The sequence below is a fragment of the Vidua chalybeata genome, chromosome 2 (assembly GCF_026979565.1).
Source record: "Vidua chalybeata isolate OUT-0048 chromosome 2, bVidCha1 merged haplotype, whole genome shotgun sequence".
NCBI classification, from domain to species: Eukaryota; Metazoa; Chordata; class Aves; order Passeriformes; family Viduidae; genus Vidua; species Vidua chalybeata.
The window spans coordinates 97,337,085-97,359,411 of record NC_071531.1 but is presented as its reverse complement, the minus strand read 5'-3'; the positions used below and the strand labels follow the sequence as shown (position 1 = coordinate 97,359,411).

General features: G+C 39.7%; 2 protein-coding genes across 5 annotated transcripts in view; one reads left to right on the top strand and one right to left on the bottom strand.

The window, feature by feature from the left end:
* Positions 1-146: 146 nt before the first annotated feature.
* Positions 147-10,513, bottom strand: CKAP2 (cytoskeleton associated protein 2). Its single transcript, XM_053934499.1, has 9 exons — positions 10,439-10,513; positions 8,778-8,865; positions 8,050-8,125; positions 5,434-6,254; positions 4,265-4,430; positions 3,585-3,752; positions 2,999-3,071; positions 1,894-2,284; positions 147-1,046 (listed from the first exon to the last, which is right to left on the bottom strand). The coding sequence occupies exons 1-9, from the start codon at positions 10,497-10,499 to the stop codon at positions 809-811; spliced, it is 2,082 nt and encodes a 693-aa protein (XP_053790474.1). The 5' UTR covers positions 10,500-10,513; the 3' UTR covers positions 147-808.
* Positions 10,498-22,327, top strand: part of VPS36 (vacuolar protein sorting 36 homolog) — a 27,053-nt gene continuing 15,223 nt past the window's right edge. For all 4 annotated transcript variants that reach the window (XR_008429214.1, XM_053934502.1, XM_053934501.1 and 1 more), the window contains exons 1-6: positions 10,498-10,815; positions 12,462-12,530; positions 16,015-16,085; positions 17,132-17,246; positions 18,659-18,748; positions 20,061-20,147. Coding sequence is in view for 3 of the 4 variants with exons in the window: in XM_053934502.1 (XP_053790477.1) it covers positions 10,498-10,815; positions 12,462-12,530; positions 16,015-16,085; positions 17,132-17,246; positions 18,659-18,748; positions 20,061-20,147 (750 nt within the window). In the remaining variant the exon portion in view is untranslated. The remainder of the gene's footprint in view (positions 10,816-12,461; positions 12,531-16,014; positions 16,086-17,131; positions 17,247-18,658; positions 18,749-20,060; positions 20,148-22,327) is intronic.

The window sequence follows — 22,327 nt, the reverse complement described above, 5'->3', positions numbered from 1 at the left end:
CGGGCATCATGGGGGCCTTGGTGCCGCTGCTCCGCTGAACGGGCCCGGACACCGAAACATATGAAATACGAGCTCTGAGAGCTCATTTTCAAGAACATACTAAATAGCTTTAACCTTTAAATAAAGAACAAACACAACTAAATTAATGATTTGAAGAAGTATACCATAATACAGACTGATGAGTTTAATAAGTATACCATAATACAGACTGATGCAAACCAACATAAAAATGGTCACATAGTAAGTAGTGTATCAGACCTCATCTAGGATTACTTGATAATGAACAAATCTCAGTAACTAAAGAGATTAAATTCTGTTTTGTTGAAGCAGCCCTAAAACTAGATACAACAGTTTAAATTCAGCACACACTTTATTACCTGCCTTCAGTTTTCAAAACTAAATCTTGTCAGAGTAGACATTGCATTACTGGAGCACCTACATTACTTTGTTTTCTTAAACTAAAAGATTGTATGTTTCTAAGGAATTAATAAGAATTGCAACAAGTAAACAGTAAGTATTAGCAATATACTACCATGAGCTACTAATATGAGGCATTATACCTAGACCTTAATTGAAAATTTAATGAAACATAGTCAACATAAAGACAACAGGCTTAGTCTAGTACTTAAAGCAGGACAGATTTGTTACAATTTTGAAAAGGCAGAAACTTTAAAAGTTGATTTAGTGACACAGGCAGTCCACAAAAATTTTAGACAGCTACTTTCTCAAAGCTGCATAAAACAAATACCTTTCAACTCTCCCTAAAAAAGTATAAAATCTTTAACCCCCTCTAGCAGTAGCACTACTTTTACTCTTCTATTTCAGCACTTGTTTCTTGGAGGGCATTGCTCTGTCTGTGGATAAACACAGTGGATTTTGGTTCCAAGTCTCCCAGCTGCTCAAGTGAAGAGACACATGGATCTTGCTCTTTAACAGCATCAGGCAGCTTGCACATCTTCTCCCGAATGCGTTGAGAATATCGCAAAGGAGTTACGATTTTCAGATCTTTAGCACTGCAGTCATTTGCCACAGGATGCATCTTCACACTTAGGAAAACAACAAACCAAAAACATAAACATAGGCATGCCATCATACAAGTTACCTCTGCAGCAGCCAGCAGAAACAGCAAGTCATGATTCCTGTTCAACTCTTTCCCATTCCCGTAGCAAAAGGAAACAGGTCCCTTCCCATTCATTCAGTTTAAACCAGATGTACAACTCTTTTCTTGGGCAAAATATTTTAACCCAGAAAACCTCCTGAAAAGAGTTCCCAAAGACAGATTCTTTCCCTTTCCATCAGGGGAAACTGTTCTTCTTGCTGCAAGGGACAGTGGACAGCTGCCAGGACTCTAACTCCATCAGATGTTAAAGCTGAGCACAACTCCCTTAAGGAAAAAACTTATGGCAAAAAAAAAAATAAAATTAAGCATTAGTTGGTTTGTACTGAGGTAACTACCCAGGTTTTGGCCTCAAGATCCAATTAAAATCATCTTTACAGGCCAGTTACATCTTGTTCACTAATTCTGTGTTATGACATACAACCTTATCTACATTTGAAAAGGGGAGGAATGGAGACCTCTTTACCTAGCTCAGTGTAGAACTGCTACTGCCATGTTGGCAGTAGAAGGAATTCCTAAATGTCAAATTTAGGTCTCTGCCACAAAAGTCTGGTTACTCTGTAGTGAACCATTCAAAAAGCAAAACAGTTTGGGTAAATAGAGAAGCTTACTTAAAAATACTTCCTTCTGAAGGAAGAGGAAGCAATCCTAAAAATGTGGTTCTTGAGAGCTTTTAACTAAGTGCAGCTTAAATGCAGTGCCTCCCTGTTTTAACAGGACACAAACAGTTACTCCAGACACTACAGACTTTCCATGGTTACCTTAAGTAATCTTACCTTTCCAAATATGGTGTGGTAGGAGAGTTGCATTTCATTGAATAAGATGTGTCATTCTCTTTCTCAGGAGAATTAATTGCTTGGGCTGTATTTTTTATCCCATCCTCCTTCTGTTCTCTTTCACATTTTCCTTTCTTTTTTGCCCGTTCTTTAGCCTTGTGCTTTTTATTCTTTTTTGGCAAGATGTCTCCTCTTGGTTTTAAGTCTAAATCAATTTCTTCTTTTTTGATAACTTCACTGCTTGTCTCTGCCTTCTTATCATCATTCTCTTCTTTTTGGTCATCATCAGGGCAGAGGTCTTTGAAGGTTTCCTGAACTGGCTCTACAGACAAATTTGGTTCCTTGCTGACTTCCACTACCTCACTGAAATGAGCTTCTATCACGGTTCCCCCTAAAAATGCAACATTGAAGAGAGCATACCTGCAATTAGTTACAACTAATGTTTTTAGAGAGATAACTTTTATTCTCATGTAGAGCTCTAAGATTTTTGGTAGGTATGCATTGGAGTCTGAGCCACAACAATTTAAGTTGCTAATAATTTTAGCCACCTTTACAAACCTGCAACCCAAAAGCTCAGGCTAAGTACACATCCTGAGAAGTCATTCTCTTCCTTTTCAAGTGCAGCAGCTCTCAACAAGTATTTCAGCCAGTTTCTGGGTTCAGATACTTGTCAGGTTATGTTACATTGAAAGGAAATATTTATGGCTACTTTATTTCCAAAATTAGAATATTTACAACCTTTAATCAAAACTATGCCATAAAACAACCAGGCTTCTGGTAGTGAAGGAGTTTGAGTCAGAGGCACTGATTTTTAGCTCACAAGAGTATTTTTATTTACTCTTTGATTATCAGGCTGAAATAGTTGGACAACACAGCTTTTATAAAGTTTAATTAACAAGCCTGAATACAAGGGCATCTCCAATCATTTTAACATGCCCACTGTTGAAAAGGATTTATTTAGCCAAGATTGTTTTCAAAGACAATTGAGTATAAGATAATGGAAAATTTTCCATGAATTAAAATTTAATATGAGTACAAATAGTTTAAACACCTTGTGTTGGCTGCCAAGTCAGACATATAACTAGAACAGAGTACTCAAACTTACCACTGTCAGAGTTAAGAAGACCTTCAGTATTTTTGATTGTATCTACTAGTGTGTGTCGCAATTCCTCTCTGGGCTGAAAAAAAGTTGCACTGTTTTAGAAAAACAATTCCAAAATGAATTATCATCTCAGCTTATTTGAGTGATATAATAGTTACAGGGAAAGTGAAGCAGGCCACATGATGTCCATATTACAAATGCTTTCTTTAATGCTGTTCAGAGTTAAGTCAGAACACAAGTGAATCCTGTATTTTCAGTATTTGGTGTGCTAAAGATGGATTTGATGCCCTGAAATCTTGTTGATATTAAAGCACAGAAGTTAAGTCCATCAGTAGGTGTAAAATTAAGTTCTATTTTGGGTTTCTAGTAGTACTATGGTAATTTGATGATCCTAAACATTTCTTCTTCAAATTAGTACCTACAGTGGCTACAGAGCAAACCAAATCCATTATTTTTATGGTCAGGTAGGTCATGTGACTCTCCTCCTACTATAAAGGTATTTAATAGAATCAGAAGCAGTTGTATTTTACAGGCCATATTTTCATGCCTTTCTAATTGTTAATCTCAGATTTTAAGAAAAGTTGCTTACCTTCGCTCCTGCCAAAATGGCCTCCTCATAGACAGCAAGAAGCTTTCCGAGATGGCCCGTCTGTTCAAGACGCATACAGCAGATCCAATATTTTGCAAGCTTTTTAACCCCAGCAATGCTGTGTATCAGATCTTCCAACATGGCACGTACTTCATCACTGCGATGTCCCTAAAGTCAGCACAAAAGGAGAGATTTAAATGCACTTGACACATTGAGGTGCTGTAGTTTTGCTGCTTTTGGACTAGAAAGCAAAGGATTTTTCCTTTGGCAGAATTGTTATTCAACTATTCTTCAAAATTGGATTTATACAGTATTTTAAGTAGAAGTTAAGTAAAAGTAGTAAGATGTAGAGGCATCTTCAGAACTACTTGAACCAGACTTTTTCAGAAGTACAGACAAGTTTGTGCAAATGCAAACTTGTTTTAGGTTAATTCCTTCTATCTACTCTCATTACATTATAGTTAAATTACTATTATTACCATTATTGACTATATTTATTTAGTAGCTCAGTGAGTTAGTAAAGGTTAATTTCCTCAGCTGTTGGCAAAAGCTATGATATTGCTTAACTTGGGGAACAATTAATCTCCTGCATCTGATTCACATGGGTCTAACATGCCCAGAGGATTTTCCTTTTGTCAGGACTTATATGATCAGAACTCAGTAGGCAGGGGTCCAAGTACCTGTTCTGTTAACTGCAGGCATTCACTCAGAGTCTTGTTGACCTTTTCTGTATCAGCAGCAGAGAATTCTTGTTCTTCGCTTTTAGACTGGGGTCCCAGAAGTACATGTATAGGAGGTCGTCTCATCACTTTTCCTCTAGATGCCCTCCATTCATCCAGGCGAGCTCTGCATTTATGAATATTATTAGCTGAAGTGACAGATGTTTTATCACTTTTTTTACATTGACTGACACTAATTAGGGTAAGTCATGCCAAGATATGCTTTCCAGGTAGTCTGAGTCTTCTTCTTTCAATCTCAAGAGGAATAAAGCTGCCTTTGAGATCTGCATGGAAGTTTCAGAACTACGCATATTACTGTCTGCTTTAGGTATCTACCAGGTTAAAACATTTTAATCTCTTCCCTTCCAGCTGCAACAAGAGACTTAGGTTACAGACCCTTGTTTTGAAAAAAAAAGGTAAAAAAATGTTTCTGAACTATTCATCTGTGTCACCTTCTCCCCCCCCAGTCCCACGTCAAATCAGAAAACTAGAAACTAATATCTTAAGACAAAGCGTGGAGAACAGCCCAAAACAACCCTATCACACACTTTATAAAATCAGAAACAGATGTGAAGTGTAATTCAGTTTTAATGTTTCATTTCAACCACACCCCCTAGACCACTAATTTTTAGTAAATGTGACTCAAAAAGAGCTCTATATGAGGAATATTAAATAACTTTTAGACTGTGAATCATATTCCCGCCCATTGTCTATGCTGCACTCACCAAACTGAAAAATGTCATTGACAAGTTCTCTCTTTCAGTTTGTAAAGATGCTCCTGCCTATATACATCCCGCCTCAGTCATTTTTTTTAAACTGTGACATGCATGTGAAGTTAATTTACAGTATTATCTGTCATCCTTAAGGCTGTCACAACACTTAGACTAAAAAAACAGCTCCAGCAACATATATTTTTTAACTACACAGGAAAAGCTATAAGCCTGGAGAGTTCCTGCAATTGAATCCTGATTTCTCAGTTTAAGCCTTGATGCTATCCTTGGGCATCAAGTCCAAACACTTAGTTCTCTGTTTTTTAGAGTCTATACAGCAACAGATAGATCAAACAAGATATTCTTGGGAAAGAGGCCTGAATACCTTCAAAGAGTAAGCTACAACAGTAATTTAGTTACCTTCTCTCTTCTGCTGACTCTTTTGGCAGAATAGATTTTCTGTTGCTATCCATTTTAGAATTCTGTCCTGATTTTGTACCAGGAGCAAGAGAAGCTGATTTTGCTGGACCTTCTGGTCTTGCATCTTCATAAAAATCTGCACACTTCTTCACACCCCTCATTTTGCGATCAGGATTGCAAGAAGCAGCCTTCAGGGGCTGTGGTCGCCTTCCACCAACCACTTTTGGGACTGTTACTTTCTTTGGTGCCACAGCAAATGTCAGCTGTTTCTTCAGACCAGACTGCAAGTTAGTAGCAGCTTTGTCAGATGGTTTGCTATGAAATGGCAGGACACCATTTGATTTTACAGACTTAGGGTTGTTTGCAACTTTGATGGTCTTCAGAACTGTATTACAGCTTTTCATGGGCGAAGAATTTGCTGCTTGTTTTGTGGCAGAAGGAAAAAGCTTTTTGTCTGGAAAAGAACTCTTTTCCCCCTCAGTTTTTGCTGCTTTCCAGAAAGAATTTATCTTGGATTGGATAACTTTGCCACGATATCTGCCAAGAGCTGGTTTCTTTGGTACGCTGATACTTGCATTTTGTTTTTCTGCTGTCAAGTGCCTCTCTTTAATTCTTTTTATTTCCAAGATGGCCTTGCTAAGTGGTACATGCTGAGATTTTATATCTGTGACTTTATTCTCTGGAGCTTGATTTTCAAGATTACAGTTTGTCTCTGATATGTAACTTGTCAGTGGGACTGTAGAAGAGTTTAAAGTAACATTTGTTTCTGAGTTTACAATTGATTGGTCCCATGACACTTTATCAGCATTCTCTTTATTTTCCTGAAATCAAAAGTAAATTCATGTAAATGTTATACATATGTTCATGCTGCATGTTAATTGTTTCCAAAGAGGCTTCCAATGATTTACAGGACAAAAGTGCTTAACCATACATGCCAGTTTAAAGGTGCCTACAGAAGTAATGTATAAATATTAAGTAGATTATTTGTCAACTATTACTGCAGAATTCACATCAAAAATCAAATAAAAATTGCTTAAATTCTGTCTTGGAAGTAAGAAATAAAACTCTTAAAGCAACTTCTGGCTTAAAGCTGCCCAAATTACCTCCTTAGAATTCTGACTTAATAAGCAGAAACTTGCTTTAGGCTGTATATAGTCAAGAGCAGTATCTGTTTGCATACATAATCAGTTAATGGCAGCACCATTCCTCCACTTAGTGTGAATAGTCTACTAACACAAGGTAGTCAGTAAAGTAGTAATTAGGGATAGAGGGACCTGCTGGCAACATCCTCTCCCCACTTCTCTCCACTCCTAGATGTTACCAGAAGATAACTTTTCTTACTATTGAGATGTAGGATGCTGCAAGTTGAGAATAGTTACATCAGTTTTACATGGCTTTACTGAAACTATCAGCTGTATGTTCTCAGCACAACCCCTTAAGAAAAGTAGAATCTAGTCTTTTCCTCAAAAAAAGTTGCTCTACTGCAATTAATTCAGCATTGTCCAAGCAACAGCTTTTTAAAGAGTGAAATATCCAAAGGCATGAAAAAACCATGTGGATGACACATGGAAGTCTGCAAGAGCAGACTTTAAGGAAGATGCCCTTGACCTGAAAGAAAACTCATTTCCCAGTCTGTCACTGAGGCTTAGTAGTTAGATTTGACAAAGCCTGCATAACTAGAATTTGAGTGTGAGGACTGTTTTTTCAGGAAACTATGTAGCTTAACTCAACTTTAAACCATAAAAGACATTTATACAGAAAAATATATGTCCCTTCAGGCAACTTGTAAAAAAACACTTGTTCTTACTTCTTCCATTTTTCTCCTCAACAGACAGTTTTGAAGTTTAAAGTTTTTTGCTTTTCTCCTCAAGTAGCACCACATCTCAAATCTTATGAACCCCAAACTCTGAACTGTCTAACATGAACACAGGTCTTATGTCTATTTTTTCCTCACCTTTCTCTGAGAACAGGTCTGGAGAAGAATCTCTGTTTTGCTATTTCTAAGCAGCACAACCATTTGCATCTTAATTCCAGGAAAGTGACATGAAATGATACAGTAAACACATTCCCTTAAACTCTGATTAGGTATTGGCATCTACTTCTGATTACCTTAGTTTTGCCAGCACACCACTGAAAAAACATACACACTCAACAGTTCATTTTGTTAATGGTTTGGCTTTCTTTCAAGTAAAGAAAGCCAAACCATTAACAAGACTTTTCTTTCTTTTTGGCTTTCTTTACTGTGACAGAAGACATTACTCAGATTTTAAATAACTTCCCCAAAGACTCAAAATGTATCAAGAACCCCGTGAGATTCTTGAGAAGCGTTGTTAAAATTTAAGCATTATTTCAGCAATAATGGTATTCTCTTTAACTCTCTCTCCTGTTGGGTACAAATTGAATAGCAATATGATCCATTGCCTACTGGAATATGACAGCTTTCCAAGAAGCATATAATAAGCAGTGACTAAATAAAGGTCTAACAAACCACACCTCTGCACCTGCAAAATTCTCATGCTCTGGAAGTCATACAACATAAAGAGATTTAAGTAAGTGGAATGCTGTAGCCATAGAAACAAAGTGCCATCAGTATTTAAGTATCAGTCAAAAACTTACCATTTCTGGCTTGGAAGATATTGAGAGCTGTAACTTGTCTTGCAGTTTACTGGTAGTGGCTCTCCTCGTTCTACTACTGCTTAAAAAAAAAAAAACCAAACATCTTAAATCATGCAACAAAGGGATGTATTTTTAGAGGATGTTCACTTTTCAGTTGGTAGTCTGCAGAATGTACTCATACTGAAGCATTTCTGTTTAGCTTGCACTATTCCTCCAGCAAAAACAAATGGTTAAGCAACCACTGATCAGAACCCAGGCTGGAAAACATATTTTTTATACCATAAAGAGCTGTCTAACAGATGAAGCTGAAGCTCAGCTACTGCAGTCATGAGAGCCCAGGCCATCTGAGACAAGTCTGAACAAGGACACATAGTTCCTACCACACTGACAGGTTCCAAAACCTTCAGTTAGGCAGTAGAGCTGGCATCAGACTACCTAGAAAGTTACAAAACCACCAAGAGCAGTATTGTCTCCTAGCAACTATGAAAATATATTAACAACTCAGAAGAAAAGCATCTCAGTTTAAAGTTACAAATTCAAATTCTTCCTCAGGTGCTTTGTGATGTGTTACATAAGAGACATAGCACTACTGCACGTGACTGAAAATGAACATTCTAGTTAGCAAGTGGTATCTTTGCAGAGCACCTACAGAAACCAGCTGAGAGGAAAATGAAGGAACATTAGTGAATATGAACATAAGAGAATATAAGCCATAGCAGAAACACTACCTGATTGACGCCTGGTTTTCTTGAATCAGCACACCAGAAAAAGTCTTCTTTCTTGATAGATACTCTTCGACTTTCTGTCGTCTTTGTTCTAGCAGATTTTAAGACAGAGAGACTTGTTACATTTTCAGCCAAAATATTAATGCTAAACTTTCTTAGTCAAGAAAGAAATGCAGTTAGACTAGCATCAAGACATTACAAAATATAGACGCTATGGATTAAGAAAGCCTTAGTTTTCACATCTCAATGGCTTACACATTCTTGCATTTCTTGAGAAAGGCAGTATTCAAGGGATGGTTGAATACAACTTCACAGCTAAACAAAATGCCTGGTTTGCTGTATTAAGCTAAAAGAAACACTTTTTTGTAACATGAAGAAGTCAGACTTGCTGTTATCTTCCGTATGCCTGTCCAGTATTTCACATAGTTACTGTTGGTTCAGCAGGCACGCTTTTCACTTGTGGCAGTAGCAAGTATAGCACACGTGAAAAAGCACCATGCATGCGAACCCAACTGACCACCTGTAAAATCATTTGCTTCTCTTCCACTACCACTTGGACATTTGTGCAAATAGTTAGACTACGTGGAGTGTTAATACCAGCATGAAGTGATCCTGAAAAGGTCCTAAGAACAGCTGTCGCTGTCCCTCCAGGGATGGCGACTCCACCATCTCCTTGGACAGTTCATGCTCATGTCATATCACCCTTTCCGTCGAGAAATTCCTCCTAATGTCCAACCTAAACGTCCCCTGGCACAGCTTGAGACTATCCTCTTGTCCTGTCACGCGTCACCCGGGGAGACGAGGGTGTCCCCGTGATGGGGAGACGAGGCCGGTCCCCACCTGGCCCCACCCTCCTTTCAGGCAATTGTAGAGTGATAAGGTCCCCCCTGAGCCTCTTCTTCAGGCTAAGCACCCCCAGCTCCCTCAGCCGCTCCTCACAGGTCTTGTCCTCCAGACCCTTCCCCAGCTCCCTGCCCTTCTCTGGACAAAGTTACGGAAAGCAGTGTCCGTCCCCTGCTTCTGAAGGAGATACCACAGCTCGTACAGCAGCGGTGCCCCTGCCGAGAGCCGCTGCATCCCAGAGCTTCCCAGCACCTTCTGCTTCAAAAATGCCTCTCACCGCCCCTCGCACGAACAGCAAAGCCCACCAAAGCGACTCCCTTGTTTCAATTGGCAGAAGCCGAACCGGTCAAAAAGTAAATAAGCACAAGAACGCCGCACTTGCTGCTTTCAAGAGGATGCTCTTAATGCCAGGGTAACCCGTTTGTCATGAGGGAAGGCTTCCAGCCCAGGAGCCCTACCTGGGGTAGGGGATAGGATGGGGTGGGGTGGGGTCCGTACCGGCCCCAGCCCTGCCAAGGGAGGGTGGCACACTCGCAAGCTCTAAGACCACAACAGCGAGCGCTGCCACCAAGACCTGCGCGGTCCGACCTCACCAGGAGCACCTGCCCTCCCCTCCCACTGTCCGGAGAGACCGACCGGCTCCACGCTCGCACCGGCTCTCCTGCACCCGCCGCAGCGACGCGCGAGGCTGCAACGGCGGCCGGTAACGCTCAGCCAGCCCCGCGCGGGCAAGCGAGAGGGCGGCCCGCGGCGGGGAGCAGTTCTGTCCCTCGGTGCCCGGGTGCCCCTATCCCTGTCCCCGCCGGGCATCCCGGCCTTACCGCGGAATGCAGGCTCGGACCTGCGGCTAGCCGGGAGCTGCGGAGCCGCGCGCGCCGCCATGGCCGCCGCGCAACGAGCGTTTGAATCGCCCGGCGCCGCCCCGATTGGCCCGGCCGCGGGGCTTGAACTGGCCAATGGCGGGCGGCGCTGCCCTCCCGCCGCGCCCCAGGGGAGAACATGGCGGCCGCTCCCCGGGCCGCCGCTAGAGGGCGCGGGTCAGCCGCACACGGTCCCTGCACGCCCAGCGGTCGCGGCCCGGTGCGGGAGGGGAAGGGCGGCCATGGACAGGTTCTCGTGGACCACCGGGCTGCTGGAGCTGGGAGAGACGCTGGTAGTCCAGCAGCGGGGCGTGCGCCTCAGCGACGGGGAGGAGAAGGTGACGGGAGCTGGAGCCGCTCCGCGCGGGGCCTGGCGGCACGGCCGGGGCGGGGGAGGAGGGTAAAGGACGCGGCCGTGGGCCCCAGGCAAGGGGGGGTGGCAGGGCTGTGGGTGCGGGCGGTGTTGGGCAAGGGGCGCGATACAAAGGGTGTGAAGGGCTTGGGCTGCAGGCGGAGCATCGATCGGGGGTGTAGGAGGACGTTCTGCGCCAGGGTCTGGCAGGGTTTGTCTCTGTGGGGAGATTAGGGCGGAGTTGCGGGCTTCGAGGGGCTGTGCTGGTCGACGGCAGCCGAATGTGAGCCAGAGTGTGCCCAGGTAGCCGAGGCGGCCAATGGCATCCTGGTCTGTATCAGCAACACTGTGCTAAGCAAGACCAGGGCAAGGATTGTCCCCCCGTACTCAGCCCTGGTGAGGCCGCGCCCCGAATCCTGGGTTCAGTTCCCTTAGCTCAGGACAGACATTGAGGTGCTGGAGGGGATCCAGAGGAGGGCAACGGGGCTGGGGAAGGGTCTGGAGCACAAGTCTTAGGAAGAGCAGCTGAAGGGGCTGGGATTGTTTAGCCTGGAGAAGAGCAGGCTCTGGGGGGACCTTATTGCTCTGCAACTGCCTGAAAGAAGGGTAGAGCCAGCTCGGGGTCGGTCTCTTCTTACAGGCATCAAGTGACAGGAAAAGAGGAAGTAGCCTTAAGCTGTGTTAGGGGAAGTTTAGGTTGGTCATTAGGAAGAATTTCTTGAAAGAAATTAGAAATTAGACATTGCAATGGACTGCCCTGGGAGGTGGTGGAGTCACCGTCCCTGGAGCTGTTTAAGGAAAGATTGGACATGGCACTCAGGCCGTGGTCTGGTTGACATGAGGATTTTGGGTCATAGGTTGGACCCGATGATCTCAGAGGGCTTTTCCAACTTGATTGATTCTGTGAGAAAGGCCTTGGACAGTGTGTGTGACAAGGGGTGAGGGTTGGGACCCCCGCAGGGTGTGTGTAGGCAGTGTCACTCTGCTTGGGCTGTCACTCCTGTATGGGGCTGAGCCTGGCTTTGGTGTGGTACAGGGCATGACACACAATTCACACTTGAGCCATCCTGGGTGCTGACAAACCTTCTCCTCTTGTCTGAGCCATCCTGTTTATTGCTTCACTTCACTGCTGGACTGACTGTTGATCTCTCCATTTTTCTACACCATGGTAGTTGCAATAGAAGCAATACTCCTGTGTAATAGGATGGAAGATTTCAGACTGTGTGCAGCATCTTTTTATTAGGTTGCTTGGCTTTTTGCATAACTTCTTCCTTCTTTGTCATCATATAGTGAATGTTCCAAAGCCAATAGCCCTGTTTAAAATACATTCAAGAACTTTAGTATATCTTGCAGAGTATATGGAGGGAGGATCCCTCAGGATTTCCGGGGGGAAAGTTTATATGTTTGAAAAAGGAAGTTTGTGTTTATCCATCTAATCATTTTATACTATTTTTCTCCATTGTTTTCTAAACGTTGTGTATTTTGTTTTCTGGAAAAAAGGGAGTGTTCTCAAAATACTGGCTTGTTAAATCTGATTGCTCTGTTGTGGTAAGGTGTAATGTTTCCAAGACCAGTATTTATGTAACTTACTGGTTCAATGTGTTGTTGATCTGTTTTATTTTTCCTGCCCAGGTGAAATTCGATAGTGGAGTTTTACTGCTGAGCACACACAGACTGATCTGGAGGGACCACAAGAATCATGTAAGTCCCACCATTGTCTCTTGTATGTCATTCAGTTGTAAATTTCATAATAAACAACAAGTAGCATGCAATGAAAACCCTGCACATGGAGAGGGGATTATTCCTGCCTTTGTGTGTGTTTCGTTTTACAAGTAGAGTCCACTTTTTGGCTCTCAGTAGAAAGAAGATTATGTAGTGTTCTTTCACCCAGTCCTGCTTTAATAAAATAATCATGCAGAGATGAGAAGGGATAGGAACGTATCCTATAAATTTTTCTTTCCTACTGCACAGAAATAAAGGAGAAAAGAGCCTGGTGTCATGCACTAAAAAATACTGATTTTGAAACTGAAGTTGAATGTGTCAGGCAATTCATAATATAACGTTCTCTCCTGTGCTCCTTGTCTAGGAAAGCCTTTTCTTTCTTGTTGGTTTCAAGTCCAAGTTGCCCCACCATATATTGTGCTGCTACCATATAGTCCCAGACCATGATTTGATAATAGGATGTGTTTGGTGGTGGTATTGATTTGCACACATCTTGCCCTCCCAGCTGCCCTGTTCCTGCCATGAACCATCCCTTGAGTCAGCCATAACATGTATGGTACTGCTGTAGACAAGTGGTCACAGGTTAAGTGGCACTGCCAGAACTACAATGTGGTAACTGTAGTAAAGCTGCTGAATGCTTTGTGTCATCAGTCACAGCCTGGGAATACAGGCTGGAAGTGGGAGAAAGAGACCACAAACACATAAAGCTCTGAGCATAGACTGTGACAATGACTACTCCACAGATGTAATTGGAGGAGAAGTCTTCCTCAGACCAGGTTGGATTATGCTTGTTTTGGACACAATAATTAAGAATTTTTATCCTGGAAGTCAAAGTTTAGACAGAGCATGTTCAGATGACACCTTTTCAAAAGCAAATTTTATTCCACTGGGCTTTTGTGTAAGGGCACCTTAAGCACTTCTCACATTCAAAGGCTGATCCCTAGCAAATATCACATCCTTGCTTCAAAGCAGGGAGCTACTAAGAGCACTCTGAAGGCAGTGTCACCAAGGATGTTCTTAATTTGGCAGAGTAGTATGATTTTTTTCTTTAGGGATTGTTTGCAGGAACTGTAGACCTATTTTTAATACACATTTTTTCAAAACGTTTCAAGAACTGTTACCCATGGTGGGGTTATTGTTATACAAGTTAGGGCTTGATTGTCCAGACCACGAGCTGCTCTATATAAATTAACATGGGGCTTCTCTGCACAGCCATGACATCATCACATGAGATAACATGCTAAACTCTGTATTAATCACTTTATATTTCTTCATCAGCATTGCTTTTTGAGAGCTGAGCATGTACTACAACAGCCACTGTGTCTAATCTTCTCACTTGGACTTTTTGCATGCTTGCAGTAACATTGAGCATTATGGCTTCATCAAGTCCTGGAACTGAACTCCATGCTCTCTTTTCCAACAAAAAGATTACATTTGTCTCTTTTCCTTGATTTCTCCATCTGCTCCTAGGCCATGTGATTTCTTCTACTCTTCCAAGGTCATTGAATTTGTTAAATCAGCAGAGGAAAACCTTGGAGAAGAAGAAAAATAATTTTATTTTAAGTAATTTAACTCAGCAAATATTCTGAAAAGCTCAGGCTTGATTAACAGAAAGGGCAGAAATATGGCCTGGAGAGGGGCAAAAATTACCCAGTTCTGATTGGAAGATGTAATTAACTTTGGTAGTGGGGTAAATAAAGCTGATTCATTTTCAAGCTCTCAGTACTGAAACATGGGGAACATGGTGCCCTTTTGTTGTCTTGGTAAGCTGTTGTCTAAGCTCAGCTGTGGATTAACATCAGACTTAGAAACCTTAGGTAGCTCACCTAGAAAAATAGTAGAGAGAGTCCCCTTCTTATTGTGTCAGCAATGTATAGTAATTAATGGGGCACATGTCATTAGGTTAACATATCTTACAGAAACAGACAGTTGGGTCCTATAGCTGCTGTTTTTACATGCTATCTGCAGTTAAACAGTGTTTAAAAAAACAAAAAAAGGAGTTCTGTAAGGTTTGTTACATAGCTAGATTTGTACAAAATTTTAAATTATAAAATCATGCATAATGTGAACATGAGGCATTAGAAGATAAAATTCAAATAAATACAGCATATTTAACACATTTCTGTTTTTGTATCCCTTCCTGTAGCGTCTCTCATCAGGAAGGGGTGATTCTAAGTCTTTGTACTTCAAATATGTTCATAACTTTCTGTCTTGGAACTAAACGGATCGGTCACTTTGACAGTGCACTATACATATGTATAGTTGAACTCTTTTTGTCATTTTCAAAACCTTTTTTTAACAGAAGTATCATATTGCCTGTCTTTTAAAGTGTCCAGAACTTTGTGTCTGTTCTACAAACATTAACTGTTTGTAATGGCTTTAGAAACTAGAGTCATAGAAGAGCCTAGATAGCTTGCAGTAAAAGTTTTTAGAAAAGAAAGTACAACCCAGGTTTTTTTCCCCAATAAGAGATTTACTTATTAGTTGGAGTTCCTGCATGTATACTTCCCTGCTCTCACATTTAATGGGTATTTAACTACTCCATACAAAGAGGAGCAATTTTGGTAGTAGAGATTGAGAGAGCCCTGTAACAGTGTCTGTTGTAAACTGGTGCTAGGAAGTGGCAGCTGGAAGAGAGAAATTCAGAGAGGGAATGCAACCCATGTTTCCTGCATTCTGTGTGACTGTGTCACTCACCAAGGTGTTGTGTGGGAGATGATGTTCTCAGAGGATGTTCACCAGAACAAGACCAGGTACCTTATTAGATGTTTTGAATCATTCCTGTGGCAACTTCTGTCTCAAATGCATGTAGAAGGAGTTTAGCCTGGGATAGATTAGTTTCCAACAGATGGATATGGCCTTGTTTCTTGCTTTTGTTTGAAGTACAGTCCAATAAATGTGTGGTGAGATGCATCAACTGCTGGATTAAGTCCTTCACCATAGGATGGATGGAAAAATTCCTATTGCATTCAGACAATAGTGTACATTTTAGATATTCAGCATTTTAAAAGAATGGTGGGTTTGGATATTTTTTTAGCTCCCAAAGTAACATCAATGCAAAAATGTCAAGAACCTGTGAGTATTGTGCACCTACAGAGATAAGATGCAGTAGTGTGGAAATTTTAGTGTTTAAATTTTGACATTAGATCTAAAGATATGTTAAATCTCATGGTCCTTTTTATTAATCTAGCTTGAGGTTTTTAAAGTTGACAGATTGACACTTTAGTTTGTTGAGTTTTTTTAATTAACTAGAACTCAGTTTTAATTTTTTTGTTATTTTTCTACATATATTTCACTGTAATACATTGTTTCTGTTGTTACCATCATATTTCATATAGAGTGCTACAGGCAGCACCTGTAGATATCCGTACTGTTTGTGAAATGGGGAAAGGGAACACTTGGTTTAGAGAATGAATAGACAGGATATGGTTTAATTCACCTGTGTTTGTGGTGTTTGTTGCAGGAGTGCTGCATTGCTGTACCTCTGTCTCAGATTGTATTTATTGAAGAGCAAGCAGCTGGGATAGGAAAGAGGTATGGCCATCCTCATTGTCATTTTCAGATGGATCCTTTCACATGCATGTTATGTGAGGTACCAGATATTATAGATTAATTCATGGTAGGTTCCGTTTGCAATCTTAAGTTTTCATACTGACACTCACTCACAAGGAGCACTGAGGTCAAATGTGTAGGAGAGTCATGACTGATGTGATTTTTTAGCTACCTGTCTTGTGATCACTACTGATTATTTTAGAGGTCTTTTCTGAAATAAACGATTCTATGATTTAAGTTTCTAAAGAGAGAAAAAAATGTGGCTGGAGAAATACATACACAATTAACATCTGCTTGCAGCCTACAGTCAGATTGGCAGTGTAATATGCTGGAGGTATTCAGAAGAAATCAGTTCATTCACTAATGCTGGAGAAGTTAGTAAAGACCAATGCAAAGATTATCAGTAAAATGACATGGAATGGAAGACTTGCAGTCATGTTATGATAGCAGTCTGTTAATTTTCCTAAAATCATGCTCTCCCAAGGTTTGTTTTGGTAGTAGGTGTCCTTTTAGACTGTTACTTTCATGCATGTTGGCTTTGAATGTTGGTTTTGCATAAGTTCACACACAGTGTCCACAAGTGACATACAGAAGTGGGATAGGTTACACATAATATTGAGACCTTTTGTTTTCCTGTGTCAAAGTTAGCATATTTTGGCTTTTGACCTGCAATAACTAATGCCAAATTAAATTACAACTTGGCAATCAGTTTTTATCCTAGCTAAAAGGTTTTTTGAAAATTATTGCTTAAAAATTTAAAATTTGTTATGTTCATTTCTAAAGAATTGATGGTGCATTTTAAATTTGTAAAATGTTTCTGCTTTAGAGGCTGTTGTAATTTTTATACAAGATCTACTTCATAAAAATATTTTAAATATTGATGCATAAATATAAAGCATTCTTTGATGATCTTTAGCTCTTATGTGAGATAGTTAATAGAGATTTTGATTAAATGGTTAACTTTGATGCAGAAATAGTTTATTTAAATATTACAGAAATATCTTCTCTTTCTTTTACCTTTTCCATAGTGCTAAAATAGTGGTTCATCTTCATCCTGCTTCTTCAAACAAAGAGCCTGGTCCATTCCAAAGCAGCAAATACTCGTATGTCAAGCTTTCTTTCAAAGAACACGGGCAGATTGAGGTAAGTCTTGTACCATGGATGCCAAGCACAATCAGGTCTTTGGACATGCTTTTCTCCTCTTGCTGTGTTAGTGATGATTTCCCATGATCTTTCCATATTTACTTTTGAGGTGGAGCTGTTTCAATACATCCTTTTGGGAGACAAACACTATGAACCTCCCATGTTCTATACTTTCATAGAATACTGCAAATACATTTCCAAAAATGCCAAGAGGCATTACTAGGCTAGTCCTTATTTTAAGGTGTTTAGTATAATCTTATACTTCTTTGCTAATCTACTAAACTGAGCACAGGATTTTCCAAACTGATATCTCTGAAATCTGTTAAGTGTTTAACAGAGTAAAAGATGTTTCTTAGTACCTAACCCTCTATTGAATAGGAGTCATGCAACTTATTCCTAATTATCTCTCTAATTATATTGCTGAACGTTGTTGCCCCAGAACTTTTGTTTATTTACCCTGTATAATTTTTTTAACCTACACCAAATCTCAAAGGCTTTGAGCATTCTAAGAAAAATGTAATATATTCTTTAAAAAAAGCTTATCTTAAAAACCAAAGAAATTGCACTCTGTAAAGAAATTTCACAGTGGAAGATCCTCATTTGATGAGACTGAGAACTTTAACTTTGTACTGTGGAAAAAGCTGTACCTGTTCACTGCAGAAAATAAGATTTGCAACTCAAATTGGTTAGAAATGTCTTAAAAATGCATGTGCTTGATCAGACTCACTTTCATTTCTTTGTGAGCAGTTTTCAGGTTATGATGACTGTAGGTTTATGCATGGTATAAATGTGTTTTTCTCAATCATAATCATATTTATTTTAATGTTATGCCTGAAAATCAAACTTACTCTGCTTACTGGTTGCCTAGCACTTCAATTAAACCCCAGCCTTTCTTTATGATTTCAGAATGCTTTCCTGTGAACCTGAACAACAAAAAGGGTGGAATAGATTTTCTTTCTGGATATTGGTCAGTGGGATACACTTAGTATTAACTAATGCCACCTTCTGGTGTTATTAATAAACAAATCAGTGTAATTGATCTGTGTGGTTGTTTTTATATTGTTGAATTAACAGATCAATAGCAGTTGGATTGCTCAACTTTCCTTCCTTTAAAAACATGCCTTTGAGTACATCTCAACATTTAACATGGTTTAGGACATTCTGAATATCTGAATAAATATTTTACAGTAGAAATACTTAGTGACTACATGGCTCCTCTTCTAATGTGAGTGCTGTTGAAGACTGGACATTAAGAATTTCCATATAATGAGTTCTGTACCATAGTTGTGTAGGTGTTACCATGTTTGTCTCAATGCTTTGTGAAGTTTATTTCATCACCAAGATGCTAAAAGTACACAGAGGTACTCTGCACAGTGCATTAAATATCTGTTGTCACTCTTGAATGTTTGCAGTTCTACAGACGATTATCAGAAGAAATCACACAAAGGAGATGGGAGAGCATGCCCACTGGTCAGGCCATGCAAGTTAACAAGGATTCACAGGTATGTGCAGAGCTTCTGAACAGGATCTGTGTGTAATCTCTTACTGCTACTTACTGCCACCCCCATATATCACATCCAGCATGTGACACTAACCAACATCATGGGCATGTGCAGGAGTTCAGCTTTAGTTTGCCTGTTTTTTCACTGTCATAAATTAGTTTCTCTTTTGCATTTTTGACCTGATAGAACACAGTAGCCTCTCTTTCTTGAGTATGCTTAGATAATGAGGTCCTTTTTTTTTGTTTGTTTTAATTAGACACACACACACACGCACATAATTGTGCAAATACAATGTTTATTTGCATATACTTTTATTCAGCATGTGAGGTCCAATAATGCTGGAAAAATTTTTGTCTTAATTGTGATTCCTGGTTTATTTTTTTTGTGGCTGGAAGTCAAATATATAACATGTGACTTTTATATAACTCTTTGAAACCAATATATGTTTAAATGTGTGTTCTAAAAGGACAGTTGTTAGGGAAAATGTCATATGTTAGATAGCCTTTATCTGCCTACATACTTCTAAGTTATTAACTCTGATAAACGTGTAGGTGTTGTTTCTATATATTAATGTGCTGAATATATGAATATATAGTATTTTATGAGTGAAATAGGATTATTTAAAGATTGCTCAGTATGAAATCCTGTACGTCCCCTTTGGTAAATGTAGTACCTATATACACAGCTGCATTTGGAATAATTCATGAAGAATCTAATCAAAATACCTTAACTCTACTTAAGTCATAGCAACTCATTAACACCAGTGTCAAGCTTTGCAGTCAGAGATGAAAGGCCTGTCACTGCTGCCACTTAGGTACCAGCTTTTCTAGAACACGTTTGGCATCTGGTAAAAGTTTCACCATTGCCCGCATTCTAATACCTCTGAGAAAGGTAAATTAGACTGTACTTAGCATTGTGTTTTTACGTTTCTGTTTCTTCAGGCTGGATTTCTTGAAGTAATACACTCAGGCATTTCCACAGGTCTAGAATGGATGTTCACATGGGCTTGAGAGGCTAGAATTGAGATGAGCTGGAATATCAGTCTAGATATCAAGCCATATTAATAGCTTCAATATACTATCAATATCATTACTTGTCTAGTACAGCAAATTCATACATGGTTCATTTTTTTCTTTTTTTTTAAACAATAATGTAAAAATTACTGTCAAGAAATGCATGAAGTATTGTATGAATGATATCTCCTGTTTGGGGGAATATTTCCAGTCCTCTAATTTTCACAGGAAGGCAAATGAGAAAAGTTAGCATTTCCTATTTTGACTCTTTCCTTGGTTTTTTTTTTGGGTTTTTTTAGGCAGGAAGAATAAGGGCCGTAGGAATTGTAGGTATTGAAAGGAAATTAGAAGAAAAAAGAAAAGAGACTGACAAAAACATTTCCGAGGTAGGTACTTTTGAAGTTTCAAGGTCAACCACCTGTCTGAACTATTTACATTCATTCACACTTTCTTTTAGGGACAGTTGAGACTATTTACTGTCTTTGTTGAGAAATCTGAATTGATTAAGAGTGTACAGTTATTTATTTCACTTAACTTGCTTATCAATATATGTAAAGGTACTTCATTTAAACAATTCTTTTCAAGAAGATTGTTCTTTGAAACTAACAGTGTATATTTATTAAACTAATTTTGGTTTCAGTTAAAAATTAAATATATATTAAGCAGAATATGCTGATCCAAGTGTCTGCACATAACTGTGATGAAGCTAGACTTTCCTCTTATAGTCAGGTTTTTAGATGTTAGATTTAAGCTTATAATTACAGTAAAATGATGTGCAGTCCAGGCATCTACAAGATATTACAAGTATTTTGCAAAATACCTGGTCTAGGTGGAGACCATTCTTTTCCATAGAACCAGCACAATAGTTGAATTCCAGATACCAATACTGATGTACAGCGGAGACATTTAATTTCTTCGTATATACCTGAGAGCAATACCCTCAAAAATAGTCTGATTCTGTCTTGGTAGTAGAGGCTGATACAAAAGTAGTCATAAACTACATGCAGCAGATTTGTTCTTGTGGCAAAGCTTTATGGGATTCAGTGTGCCACAAGAAAAAGGCATTCCCTATTCTAATACTTATGAAAATTAAAGTGCCTTTGCATGCCACTTGCTATTTCAGATACTGGGAGCATTAAACTTCCTTGGTTTCTGTCTGTGAGGAATGTACTGAATGAAGTGTTGTGTGTAGTTCAGAAGGTATTGTGGTTACATGCGTGGGTATATAGTTCAAAAGGCATTGTCTGTATATTTTTTCCTTTAGTAGCTTTGTCAGAGAGTAAAAGAAATCCATTTATACATGTTGTATGAGCAGAGGAAAACGATGACTTGTTAAATCCTGCCTTCCTCCAGCTTTAAATGTTATAAATGACTTAATTTAAAAAATGGTGCCCTGGCTTCCAGGAAAAGGCTTCCTGCATCTGCTGTTCAGTGCTGATAAGAATCCAGTTCTTTAGCCTTTTGTTTATCTGAGGAAGTTCCTGTTAGGTGTGTGCACATTCCCCTTTGTTTCCAGGCCTGCCCTGGGTGAGTCAGGCAGAGGAGGAGTTAGACACAGCACACTGTTTATTTAGCTAAATCGGGGGTTCTTTTGATGAATGTTGTTTTCATGCAGGTATAGAGATTAGAAATAAGCTGGGAAAAGCCCTGTCAGAAAACTTTTTGTTGATATACACAAGTAGAGTAGCAGGACTTTGATTTACACTAGAGATTGGGAAATCTATTGTAAATTATTCAGTTTGGCAGATTAGGGAGTAAGAAGAAGTAGTCCAAACAGAAGCTTTTGTTTTCTTAGTGGTAAATTATTGTTATACAGTGATATATTTTCTTTTCTCCCTGTGGACCACTTAATTTTGGATATCTATCTCAGGTACCAAGTGTTAGGGGGCTAAACTTGTCCAGTCAATGGAGAAACACCGGCACTATCAGGAGGTGAAAAGCAAACTGTGTCTCTTTCTTGAGGCATTTCCTTTTGTTCTTTGCACGTTGAATCCCTGACCAATAAGCTTCTACATAAGGCACCTAAAGGTATGGGAATAGTGGGGTCTTCCTGCAAAAACATTGCTAAAGTGTGTCTTTCTAGTGGAGGATTAGTCAGAGTAAGGCAGAAATTACATAGAGGCAGTGATAGAAGCTGTAGGCAAGATGTCTCTCTGGCCATTTGACAGTGTAACTGAACCTTATGGCTGGAGGGCTTCGGTGCTACTGTCAGGCAAACTTTAGATGAAAAAGTTCAGGAATTTTTCTCATACCAGCTGTTCAAAAAAAGGTTGTTTGAAAAGGCTGATCATCTGGACATGTAGTCATGTATTTGAGAGTAGTAAGGAGGCTGAATGAATGTGTGTTGACAAGGGTGGGAGAAAAAAGAGTTGCTTTTTAATATAGTTGCATTAATGGAGTTGCTAGCTCTCATTTTTAATATTATTTTTTATGCTAGTTTATCATTACAAAAAGTTTGGAATTTCTGTATACCTTCAGCTGTTTCTACAGTATGATTTATTTAAGCCTAAAAACCCTTTGTGGGATGTTGTAGAGTTGTTGTATTTCAGACCACAGCATATTATCA

What these genes read in the sequence shown, in the direction of transcription:
- CKAP2 (XM_053934499.1), bottom strand. Translation starts at nt 10,499, where the DNA reads ATGGCGGCGCGCGCGGCTCCGCAGCTCCCGGCTAGCCGCAGGTCCGAG. An exon ending in TATCTTCCAAGCCAGAAATG is followed by an intron (nt 6,255 to 8,049) that starts GTAAGTTTTTGA and finishes TTTTGATTTCAG; the next exon opens with GAAAATAAAGAGAATGCTGA. An exon ending in CCATTTTGGCAGGAGCGAAG is followed by an intron (nt 3,072 to 3,584) that starts GTAAGCAACTTT and finishes ACTTTTTTTCAG; the next exon opens with CCCAGAGAGGAATTGCGACA.